General features: G+C 39.9%; 1 protein-coding gene across 6 annotated transcripts in view; it reads left to right on the forward strand.

Annotated features, from left to right (window-relative positions):
* Window positions 1-12,947, forward strand: part of TLK1 (tousled like kinase 1) — a 96,772-nt gene that overhangs the window by 63,205 nt on the left and 20,620 nt on the right. For 4 of the 6 annotated variants that reach the window (XM_061608516.1, XM_061608517.1, XM_061608514.1 and 1 more), the window contains 7 exons: window positions 1,150-1,236; window positions 3,952-4,041; window positions 5,748-5,840; window positions 6,695-6,805; window positions 7,731-7,867; window positions 9,732-9,917; window positions 10,931-10,997. In XM_061608516.1, the coding sequence (XP_061464500.1) occupies window positions 1,150-1,236; window positions 3,952-4,041; window positions 5,748-5,840; window positions 6,695-6,805; window positions 7,731-7,867; window positions 9,732-9,917; window positions 10,931-10,997 (771 nt within the window). The remainder of the gene's footprint in view (window positions 1-1,149; window positions 1,237-3,951; window positions 4,042-5,747; window positions 5,841-6,694; window positions 6,806-7,730; window positions 7,868-9,731; window positions 9,918-10,930; window positions 10,998-12,947) is intronic. The other 2 variants (XM_061608515.1, XM_061608519.1) reach the window with 1 other exon arrangement.

A 12,947-nucleotide genomic window follows, 5' to 3' on the forward strand; every position in this document is an offset into this window, starting at 1 on the left:
AGAGTATTGACTTGGTGGCCCAGTCATTCTAATGCTAGTTCAAGCAGTGTTCCTTTTGTGAAAAAGCTGCAGACATGTACAGCATCTTTGGAGAACTTGAAGCAAAGCTGCTCTTGTATGCTCTAATTATTTTCTGTCAAGAAATTTAAAATCTTCTACAATGTGCTGTTTGGTATGAGTGGACAAAAGTGTCATCGATAGAAAAAATGTGCAGTTGCTAATATCCTCAGTTTTAGCTACATTTGTATAAATTGTAGGCAGCTAATTGAAGTTACATATATGAACTTGATGGCATTATCTTCTGCACAATCTTAAGAGATTTCTCAATTACAGAACAATTGCAAAACTTTACTATGGTTATATTTTGCATGCTTTTCCTGTGGCCCTCCAGATGTTATTGGATTACAGCTTCCATCAGCCTTGACTAGTGGCCATATTGGCTGGGACTGATGGGAAATGTAGTTCAGCAACATCTGGATGGCCAGAGGTTCTCAGCTCCTGGTATATATCTTCAACAGTTTACTTTTTTGTCTCCAGTTTATGTTTAACTTACTTGATTTCACAAAATGTAGAATTAAGCAAGAGTGAAGTAAAATCATTACCAAAGGCTTCCACTCATTCATGGTAGTTGCTAGCCTGTGCTTATGGGTAGCTTTTCAAAATGTGTTTCTCCAACAACCTAGAGTATGTATTTTAATGTTAGAAGTTTTCAGATGTTGTCTATCATTTTTACATGTGTTTTGATTTATTTTAATTGTATTGCTTTATTACTTTGTTTGCTGCCTTGTCTCTTTTGGGAGAAAGGGCAGAATAACAAATAAAGTAGAAGTTGGAGATCACTCCTAACAACATCCCTGCAAGATAACGCTTTTTCCTTAAATCTTGTTATAATGGGGTGACTGGCAGCATGCGTAGTTTTGCTCAAGCATCAGTTATTGGGCAAATAGTTTTTATATGGAAATAAATATGAAGAATTGGCGAATGTTGAATTGGCGAGTATCATTAACTGGTTGGTCTATCATACCCCATGCAAATTGCTCGGAATGGTATTGCATTTGATTACAAAATCTAAATTTTGCTAACACATTATTGGTTGTATTCAATAAAACACCTGCTAAATTATAATTTCTTTGGTCACTTTTTTTCCAGTACCAAGGTGGAAATGGGTCTAGCCCAGTAAGAGGAATGCCTTCTGCAATTCGTTCTCCTCAAAACTCACATTCCGCCCCTTCTTCTGTAAGTTTAATCTACATAATTGTCAGCATGCAATTCAGAAATTTTCTCTTTAAAAACTAATCTTGCAGGAGCAATGGCTTGTTAGATTGTTGCCTTAGAACACACACACACCGGTATTTATTTTACTGCTGCCTTATGTCTCCTTCACTATTGGGGAGTCTGCTTTCACAGAAAGCAGCAATCCCATCTCTTTATAAGGCAATGCTATAGGAGTGTTCCATTGCGCTCTTTGCTTCTTTGAAAGGAAGGGCAAGATAGAAATTTAATAAACGTAATAAGTAAATTTCTCCTTTGTGCAGGACCATAATCAAAAATGCTGTGAGGACCTGTATAAGTAAATGCAATAAAGCACAATTCTAAAAATAGTTGAATGTTAAAAGTTATTAAATGGCCTTAATGGGTGACATCCACCTGATTGAACAATGGGTTTCAGAGCAGATTTTTTGGTGTGTAGGGGCTGTAGGGTGTAGGAGAGGAAGTCCATTGTGCAGATAGAAGTCTCCTTGAATGAAGTTGGATGTTGCCCAATGAAATTATTTGAACAGTCAAACTTCCAAGGGTTTGCTGAATTTTATACAAATACTTTTTAGCACAAATTGGCCAGAGCATTGGGAACGTGTTAGCAGTTCTTACTGAGCAACTAGGACTGAACGTTTCCCCCCTTGTCTCATAAGAAAAGGAACTAAAAACTTGCCTTTTACAAATTTAAATGTTGACATTTTAGGGGAGGGGCCTGGGCTCACACTATGTAGCTTGTAACAGCATAATCTAGAATAGTAAAATGGATTGTCAGTTCTATCTGGCTAGAGAAATTCCAAACATGCTAAAACTTCAAGTTACTAGATCTCAATGAGAATTTTCCTTTTTCCCTTGGCCCTATAGCTTTATTACTGACACAAGACTTGGGCTTTTACTGCCACCAACGGAGGAAAATTGAGGCTCTTCCAGTTAAAACACCTCTGCACATTTAAACTAATGAGAGTATGGAGTCTTCAGTGGACCTGGATTACTCCCCTGGTATTTCTACCCCAATTCTGCTATGGGCAAAGAGTTAGCTCTTGTGAGTCCCACCAAGTTAAAACATCTACAAGAAGGGAAAGAAACTACACAAGAAAGGGATTTTTATCTTCTTCCGCTTCTTTTTTGTAACACAATATAGCATCCACTGGCATGTTCAGTTTATGGAAACAAAAAACCTACAGGTTGGATTTTTCTTTTAACAGGGATTTGTTCCTTTTTTCTTTTGGTAAAAGTTAATTGAGAGAGGCTTCTGGTATGCATATCCAGAAGGTTAACATTCCTTTTGAACATTACAAGACTTTTTCCCCATGGATTTTGGTTTGGGTCTCTAATGCACTCCTTTTCAGGCAAAGATGCTTTACAGTCACCAGCATTTTTCTTCCCCACGTTTTTCCTGGGTGACTGCGTGGAAGGTGGAGGTGGAAAAGAGGTGTTTCTTGCTATGTCCCCACAAACTAGTTGGGAGAACCTATTAACTCTTGCCCTATTAATTCTATTAAATTATTCCTCAGAAGCATCAAGCAATGGTCTGCCATTGTTTATCTGTTTATAAGGCACTTGAGAATGGCAAAACCCTGACCCTGGGATGCTTGTGTTTTTGTGTTGACTTAGTGTCACATTAAAAAGTTCAACCAGGCATTTAACATCAAAAGAAAAAATGTTTCCTTATCATTTGTAAGATGAAATAATCGTTATCACATGCTCTTTCTCCGCTACTTGTGGGTACCGTCTTCTAGCAGTTGATGCTTTATTACTTATTGAAATAGTTTCACCAACATGGTGCATGAGGGCATTTTAAGAAGAGTTCCTAGCTTCCTATAGCTATAATTTGTAATGAGGCTTTTAAATAATAATATGTGCAGTAGCTGACACAGGTAGCCAGTTACACTAGCATCACTAGATAGTGATACAGAAGAAAAATTATTCCATGAAGCATTAGCATTTTTCCAAATATGGGTGCCAAGTTTATTGAAAAATAAATTAGTAATATCTAAGGAAATGACTGTATCCAATGCAAAAGGGGTGAAGTATAAGATACAGAGGTCCTTTGATTCTCTGGTCTCGTAGAGACCAGTTTACGTTGTTGTATCCCTTCAGCCTTTTTTATAATCTTATCCCCTTGGAGACAGTTTGAAATACAGTAGGGCCCTGCTTTTTGGCGTTCTGCTAATAGGTGGCACCAGCGGGGCAATCAGCTGTAGTGTGGGGAGCTCCAGCTGCCGCGCTCCAGCTGACAGTGATCAGCTGTAGTGTGCGAGTTCCCCACGCTACAGCTGATCGCGTGCCACAGCTGATGAGCTGGCAGCTGGAACGTGGCGACTGGAGCTTCCTGTGCTACAGCTGGTGAGCTGAAGTGCACGATCAGTGGTAACATTCCCTGCAGATGATATTCTCTTGTACCATGAGGGAGCTCATGTCCTCTGAGCTCTGAACAGCGAGCAGCTTTTAGTATTGAGCCATGTATTTACTTATTGTATTAATGTATATACCTCTTATATGCCAAAATGCATTCTAAGTGATTTATGGGTACTTGTCACTTCCTGTAGAAGAGGTAGCTGCTTTTTACTCATGGTCTAACTGCAGAAGATTCCAAGCGCTTCAGGTGCGATGAGGATGAAAGAGAGAGGCCAAGTTCTGACAAGGCAGCCTCCCTTATGATTTGATCAGTCTTGTGTTTTATATGTGCATATTTAGGTTCGACAGAATAGTCCTTCTCCTACTGCGTTATCTTTTGGGGACCACCCTGTTTCACAACCAAAGCAGTTGTCATTTAAAATTACACAGGTGAGCACTCTAGACTGTAAATCTGTGTTTAATGCTAAAAATACATGAAGGCATTCTATTTCATTATTCTCTCCCCTTGCTCCTTTATGATTTGGAAACACTGCTTAGAAAAAGTTACAGGTGCTTAATGCTTGAAAGGCACAGGTGCTTGAAACTGAACGCATTTGTTGCACTAAAAGACTGAGAGTAAGTAGAAACAATCCAGTCTTCTGTCTCTGTGTTTACATCCACTTCCAACATAACACCATGTGATCTTCATAGAGAGATTACAAAAAACAAATATTGACTACAACTTCAGAACAGATGCTTTGGAGTTTAAGGTCTCATGATCCTGATAGTTGTGGTGGGAACATCAACGAGAGATTCAAATTGGAAGGGCAGGGTACAGTTCACTTTTATTAAGGCTGTGCATGCCACAATAAAAATAAAAATTTATAGGAACACAAGCTGCCTTCTACCGAATGAGACCATTGTTGTGTAATTGTATAGTCCACTCTGACTACTAGCAGCTCTGCAGGGTTTTAGGCAAAATTCTTTCTCAGTCTTCTCTACGTGCAGAAGGGTTCAGTTCTCAGCCTCTACAAATTTTGTGTTCTGTCACTGAACTACAATCCCCACTGTTAATTCTGCACCTTGAAATCCTGAATTCTCTGGGTATAAACTTGGCACACGTGCATTTTTTCTCTCTTGTATAACTTTATTCTGGCTCTGTTTCTCACGTGGAGGGGCATGTACCTCAAAGACCCTTCCTCAATAGCTGAACATTTTAATCAGCCAAATTCTGTGGCTTTTGATGTTTTCACCAGGCATTGCCTACAAACTATTAAGCATATCTTCATAGCCATAAAGGTGGAAATTTGCTTCTTTAAAAATGGGATTCTATGCCCGCTATCACATCCTGTGTCTTTTCCGTGCTCCTACAGCATACATACAGATCCATGTTAGTGGTGGCACCTATTTAATGATCTAGTAAAGTTTAAAACCAAAGATCTGGCTCGGTGGACGTTTTCTGATTATCAGCAGGCTTAAAGTCGATCAAGGGCATTAAGACAGCCTTGTAACTAATTACTGAAAGAGGAAGCAACTGATTGCTTGCTGCTCTCCTGCTGCCATGTCATCCCTTCTTCTGAACATGGGAGGCTCTTGATTCCAAGGAGTGGTGTATAGGAATTGATCCTGTAACTCGGGATAGCTAATGTGGTGCCTTCCAGATGTTATGAGCTACAGCTCCCATCAGCCTCAGTCATCATGGCCCATGGTCAGGGATTATGGGAGTTGTAGTCCAAAACATCAGGAGAATACTACATTGGCTGTCCCTGTTGTAACTTCAGAGATTCCCTTCTGCTTCTATCTTTAAGCCCAGAATGCCAGTGATACAGCAGAAGTGTGTCATGTAAAGTGGCCCCTTGCTATGGCCTTCTGTTTACTTTGCAAGATTTTACGCAGAACAGTGACATAGCCATGTATGCAGCCTGGCATGGTGGTAGCCAGTTCTATCTCCCCCTTGAGAAAGTTTTGCACACAGCTCATATCCTTCATCTAAGGAAGAAAAGAATACGGAGCTGCCACTTAACATGCTTCTCTGGGGGTATTTGCCATTTTGCCTAAGCTGAATAGATAAGTGGTAAATTAAAAGGCTGCATTAAGATGGCATTTACATTGAATCTGCTAAATATTTGCTTTCCACTTCCCATTTTTTTATGTAGACTGATCTCACAATGTTGAAATTAACTGCACTTGAAAGTAATAAAAACCAAGACTTGGAAAAGAAGGAAGGTCGTATAGACGATTTGCTCAGGGTAAGTATGATAATGGTAAGATTAAGAGATATTGGGCTACTTGCATCAAATTAGCGGTGAGAGAGGAAACTTGTACTGTTTTAAAATGGCAAATCGTTGTATTGTATTGCATGTGACAAGTTACCAGGAAAACGTAAAATGGCGTGCAAGGTACTTAGAATTTCTCTAATACAGTGTCATCCAAACTATTTCGCCCTTCTCCCTTTGCTTAAAAACAGTCCTTTTGCTTTTGTTTGTTTGTTTGCTTGAAGGTTTTTTTTGGTTGACAACTTTGGGTCTGTATGTGTAAAATCTATAATCGCCAACCCTCATTTCCTTGATTTGTGATTCAGATCTTCATGTTCTTGTGGAGGTGTAGCAAAAATTGCACCACCCCCACATAAGAGAGAGGTATCAGCAGACTCTGGTAACTCTGAGATTTGCACATGCTCAAAAAAATCTTTAGGAAAAAATCCTAAAGGGAAGGGAGCCATCCCCTCCTCCCACAAGCAGGCCCATAGGAAGTCAACAGCATAAAATGTTGACTGAGAGGGAAAAAATGGCAGTCGGGCTAGAAGGGGAATAGAATAACTGGAAAGGAAGGAGGGAAGAACATACATGCAGATTTTAAAAAGGGTTAGAATGAGCATCTCATTAGGTAGCTTTCTGGTTCCTTCTGAAAAGCTATTTTTAATGTCCTTGGGAACAGAAGAGATAGTTGCTGATAGTGTGTGTACAGGGTGGGTGGGAGGGAATGAAAGGGAAAGCAGGGGGGAGGTAGAATAGGGTGGCTGAAAACTCCAATCAGAAGCATTCCATCTCACAGTATTGTCCTGCAGTGCCTTTCTTGTAATATAACTTCATTTAATTCTTAGGCTAATTGTGATCTACGACGACAAATAGATGAACAACAAAAGCTACTTGAAAAATACAAAGAGAGATTAAACAAATGCATTTCAATGAGCAAGAAACTTTTGATTGAAAAAGTAAGTTGAGGTTTTTTTTATTTAAAATCCACAGTGAAGAACAGTTTGTTACCCTAATCCTGTAAATTAGGTTAAGCGGCAGTGGCATGAGTAGCAATTTGTGCCATATCAGTAAAAGCCTGATCCAATGGACAGTAAGGTGGGTAATATGCCTCTGGGGCCCCTCTTACTGCAGCAGTGCAGAAACTGCTTCTTTGGACTTACTCCCACACAGCAACAGAGAGGCATTGTGTAAGGTGGGGCCAAATGCATGGATTTTATCCGTTTCAGATATCTTCCTCCCAGGATGAAGCAAGTAGATAAATTGATTGACACCAGACCATTGTGATTATGCAGTATTTAAACACAGAAATAGATCCATTATAGCATCAGCAGTGGATCCTGGGATCAAAGTCTAACCTGGCATATGAGGGAATATCCTCCTTTTTTATCTTCCTTTTGAGTGTTTGTAGTGTCATATTAAAACGTGCTTAATTGGAAAATGTTTTGAAAATTGGAAGAGTTTTTCAACGTAAACTGGTAATAGCTACCTTTCCCCCCCTTCCGTTGAGAGCAGCAAACCTGTCCAGAGTATAGTGTGTTTCAGGAACAGGCGGCTTTCATAAAGAATGTAGAAGCTTTCAGCTTCCGACTCTGTAACCTTTGTCACTCTTTGATACAATGAGCGCTAACCATTAAGGCACTTGTGATACTCAAGCAAACTGCATTCTACCGGGCATTGGCAGTCTTGGCTGATGGGCTAACTGGTGCGTGAGTGGGAAATTGTTGTTTTTCAACCCTGAGAAAATGCACTATGCTCACAAAATAGAATCCTTGAAGGTATCTGAACCCTGTACAACAAGTAACAATGTTGCATTTTTTGCAACAAAACCCCACTGCTGGGAAATACTCTAAAACTAACTGGTGATATTTTTGTTCTCCTTAGAGCACACAAGAAAAGCTGGCAAGCAGAGAGAAGAGTATGCAAGACAGATTACGCCTTGGGCATTTTACAACTGTTCGACATGGTGCATCGTTTACTGAACAGTGGACAGATGGCTTCGCGTTTCAGAATCTTGTGAAGTTAGTCAATATTGTGTTTTTAAAGTGTTAGTAATTACTATTTCCCAGGAGTGAATGTTTTTATATGAAACTACCAGCATTTGGATTACTTTTTACATACATCATGTCATTCTGTCTTTTGAAATCTGAGTACAGTAAGAATTGGTTTAATCAACTGACAGTTAAATTCCTTACTTTTAGTAATTTTGAAAGCAAATACGTAAGTAGATCTCACTTTCTCAGTGAGCCTTAAAAACAAACCAGAATTTAGTAAAGGAGCACTATGTAGATCAATGACTTTCAAATTAGCCCATGGGCTGAAAAGTGCTTAATAGTCACATGGTATAGACCCTACATCTATAATATATAAACTGCTTCAGAGACCATTGTGCTTGGTTGCCACAAAGGAGCAGCAACAAGAAAAAGAAAATCTCTTTGCCTTTGAACACACTTCTGCTAGCGTAAAATAGGGGATGGGAGAGGAAGAGCCTGCATTTGCCAGCAGAAAAACAACTGTTTCAGTAACATATTTCAGTAGAGACTTGGCAGAGAAAGAAATGACTGAGGAAGTTGTATAGGTAGGAGGATCAGAGTGAGGAAAAATAGAATTTGTGTATTTTAAATGCATGGTTTGAATAGAAGGATGTCATGTGTAATCTGTTTTTGTAGTAATGATACTAAGCCATGGTTCAGAAGACTGCTTGGGATGCCTCTTGAAGTGGGCACTCATGTCACACATTTGAGGACTCCTGACTTACCATACTAGTATCTTGCATGTTGGATTTATATCTTGCATGAGACTTTGCACAATTTTATTTTTACCAACTTTCTGGGACTATTTGCTTTATAAGTCAGTTTGGGTGAAGAAAACAGGGCTTATAATTGAGATCTGGAGGATATTTGTCTTGCTTTTTGGTCTTTTGCTTGGTATAGCTTCCCAATAACAGTATAATGGGTGGAATCCAGCTGGTGCCCTTTGCTCTAATGGAAGCATCTGCTAATAAAAGAAGGCAGCTGTTTTTTTTACTGATTCCTTCTCCCACTTTGCACCTCCAAAACTCAGCTCTAGAGGACCCTGCAAAACAGGGTGGAAGGTGGTCCTGGGGGCTGCGGAAGGAAGAAAAAATTAGCCAAAATTGCTTCCCCCTCCTCTAACCTTAGCAGATGCTTCTGCTGGATCAAAAGCCCTTCTGTGAATCAAGTGTGCATCAACTGGGTTCCATCCATTGTGCTTAAAACATGTGTCCAATATTTTATCCCTTCAGATCAGTGGTAGGGAACAATTTTGGCTTGGTGGACTAGACTCTTTATCTGCCCCCACCCCTGCATGCCAACTTTGAGAGGTGGGCAGGATAGCCCACCTATAAAAGGCCGTTGCGCAGTGCTTCCCAGGTGCCTGACAACCAGTTGGTTGTTAGGAGCTTGGGAACCACAGCACAAAGGGCTTTGCCAGCCCTATGTTTGGTGCTTGGAAAGCACTTTGCATACTAATTCCCCAACACCTGACAGTTGCCTGACAATCAGCTGGCTGTTAGGCATTTGCAAGCTCTGTGCTCAGTGCTTGCCAAGCTGCTTTCTGGTGGGATCGGCTGCACGATCAGGCCGCCCCTGGCAAACTTGGTCACGCAGCCCCATGCTCTACCTGCCCCATACCTGACATCACATATGACATGAGAACTGAGGCAGATGAGTGTTGTTTTGGGAAAATAGCCTCACAGGCCAAATTGGGACCTATGCTGGGCCAAATTTAGGCTGTGGGATGGAAGTCCCTCATACTTGCTTTAGAGGGCTGCCTTGAATCCACTAGTAGCAGAGTCAAAACATTTTTTTTTTAAAAAAGTACAGACTCTGAAAATCACCATAAAACAATGCTTTGGGTTTGCAGGCAACAGGAGTGGGTAAACCAACAAAGGGAAGATATTGAGAGGCAAAGAAAACTTCTGGCAAAGCGAAAACCTGCTATGAATAATTCTCAGGCTCCCTCTGCCAATTCAGAACCTAAACAGAGGAAAAACAAAGCTGTCAATGGAGCAGAACATGATCCATTTGTTAGACCCAATTTACCACAATTGTAAGTTCATACTTCTTTGCTAATTATGTATTAAGTGCTTACTGCAGCCTTTCCCAACCTTTGGGTCCCCAGATGTTGTTGGACTACAACTCCCATCAGCCCCAGTCAGCATGGCCAATGGTCAGGAATTACTGTAGTCCAGCAACATCTGGGGACCCAAAGGTTGGGAAAGGCTGGCTTATTGTAATGGTGCCACAATCACGTGTTTGTAACCATTCACTTACACGGGGGAAGCTAAACCTTTCTTCCTGCTTGTAGCGGCTCTGGTGTTGTGGGTACGGGATGGTTTTTGTGTTTTCCAATAGTATTGTTAATTGCGTCTTGCTGGCTTTTATTCCATAGACCCCTATAGGGCCATTTGGGAAGCCTGCACTTTGGGTTCTGTATTTTGATCAAGATTTAATACCAAAACATAGATCCAAATTGGTACTTGCCAAATTTAGAACCTAAATCATTCAATCTCTGCTGAAATCAAATACAATTTTTATTTAACAAATTGATGCCAAGAATGTTGTGCCTATTAATACAGCCAACAACTGACACTGAATATCCTTGTAGAATCACACAGAGCTTTACAGCTTTCATTGCTCCTTCCTAAAGATAAAACATGACTTAGCACTTTATTCTAAATGTGTAGTCCCACATTATTGCAGATAACCAATATTTCTTTGCCTTCCTAATTTAGAAAATCTTGTAGACCATGAACATTTATCACACATTGCAACACCAGCTGCATTTGACTCAAACACCAAAGGGACATTACAGTTAGAGACTCTGTTCTTTGATTCCTCCCTGTCATCATTTTAGGTAGGAGTGTAGATACAGTCTTTGGTATTAGAACATTTTGTTCCACATCAAGCTCTTGGTCATCCAGAATGTAATTTGATTCTGCAAGATGCTGGAAGGATTGTCTTTCTATCTTATAAATCAGAAATGAAATATGTTTTTCCTTTTCATCTTTTATTTGCATGTTTTTATTTAAAATAGTTTATTACCTATGCTAACTCCTGCAGGCTAACACTAGCAGAATACCATGAACAAGAAGAAATTTTCAAGCTTAGATTAGGACATCTCAAAAAGGTACGTTTAATATTTTAAACTGGATCTCTTTTTGTTTGTTTCCGGTCACAATTCAGAGTGCTGGTTTTGACCTATAAAGCTCTATACGGCCTAGGTCCAGGCTATTTGTCAGACCGTATCTCCGCATATGAGCCTGCCCGGGCGTTGAAATCCTCAGGAGAGGCCCTTCTCTCAGTCCCAACACCTTCGCAAGTGCGATTGGTGGGGACGCGAGATAGGGCCTTCTCGGTGGCTGCCCCCAGGTTCTGGAACTCTCTTCCTAGGGAAGCACGAATGGCCCCTTCCTTGCTATCCTTCTGTCGGCAGGCAAAGACTTTTTTATTCCGACAGGCTTTTGGACTAGAAGATGTTTAAGATAGGGCCTCATAAGGTCTGTTGTATGGTCCTGTTCTTAATGTTTTAAATTGTCTTAGTATCTTAAGTGTATGTTTCATGGTTTTAATGTTATGAATAGTTTAATTCTATTTTAGTTGTATATTTTTGTATGTTTTTTACCTATGTGTAGTTTTTATTTGTAAGCTGCCCTGCGTTCCAGTTTTGGAAAAAGGGCGGGGTAAAAATAAAGATTCATTCATTCATTTTTCCTGATCATATAGTACTGTAGTCATTGGAATTAAGCTGCCTAATAAGGCTTAGGCTGCAATCCAATACACACCTGGGAGTAAGTCCCATTGAACTCAACAGAGCTTACTTCTGAATAGACATGTATTGGATTGGCAGTTTTCTACTGGATGGTGATGTCTGTCTGTCTCGGCCATAAGCATAGGCATGCTGGGGCAGGATAGCAATTGTTTGCTTACATGTGTACTACCACTTTCCTTTTAAGTAAAATTCCATTTTTATAATTCAATTTTAGCCTGTAGATGAGTGCCTACTAGTGTTACGTCATCTTTTTGGCCTATTTCTCAAAAAAAAAAAAGGAAAATGAAATGGGTTACTGACACATATAACCAATTAGGATCATGATTCATTAAAAAGCAGACCCAAAACAGATTATATTTTTAGTACACAATAAACATCTTGTAGAAAACATTCTAAAATATTGGTTCCAAAATCCATATTAGGTCAATATCTTTAGTGGGCCAACCAAAATACCATAGCGTGCAGGCTTTTGAGTTCTCCAGAATTCTTCATGAGGCTAGATGGTAAACAGAGCAAGTGAGGTGGGGAATAGAAAAAGTTGGCTGATGGTTAGAGCCATAGGTCCGCATCTGGTCAGAGTTTTAAGACAGAATGTGGGAGGAGGCATTCAAATGGGGTTATTTTAGGCACCATAAGAGTGTCAGGTTGCACCAAGACCTACTTAAAAGAAGAAACAGCAATGGGTTCCCCATCTCTGGAAATACAAAAACTGGCTGTTACCCAGGTATATCTCCATTCTTGGGCAAAACACACAGGTTCCTTGCTAGGTGAAAAAAGGGAATAAATAAAATATCAGTATTATGGTTTTAATCTATGCAAACTGTCCTATTGGCTTGGATCTTCATGAGTGAAAAGAGAATTGGGTTGACAAAATGGGCTCTTTGGTAAGGAGAAGAATCTCTTTCTTGAATGAAAGTTCCTTCTGTTCACAGAGCAAAAAGCTATAATCTACCCATTGATTATAATGGGTGGATTATAGCTTTTTGCTCTGTGAACAAAGAAGCTGTATAGGAGAGAGAGAACCATGCATGTAGCTGGAGCATGCTTTGAATTACTAGCTATAAACTGCTGAAATAGTCCCTTCTGAAACGGAATTGTGACATGTATTTTTATTGAATTTCTATACTACCCTTTCTCCCGAAGGAGCCGAGGGTGGCAAGCATGTCAAAACAATGTAAGAACCACAAAAAGAAAAGCATTCTAAAAACAGTAAAAAACATTCTAAAAACACAATCACAATTTAAAAACTTTATTTCACCAGTGATCTCTAGATTGCCAGGAACACACTCTTCAGCCATCAAATGCATG

This window comes from Rhineura floridana, chromosome 2, assembly GCF_030035675.1.
Source record: "Rhineura floridana isolate rRhiFlo1 chromosome 2, rRhiFlo1.hap2, whole genome shotgun sequence".
In the NCBI taxonomy this organism is placed as follows: Eukaryota; Metazoa; Chordata; class Lepidosauria; order Squamata; family Rhineuridae; genus Rhineura; species Rhineura floridana.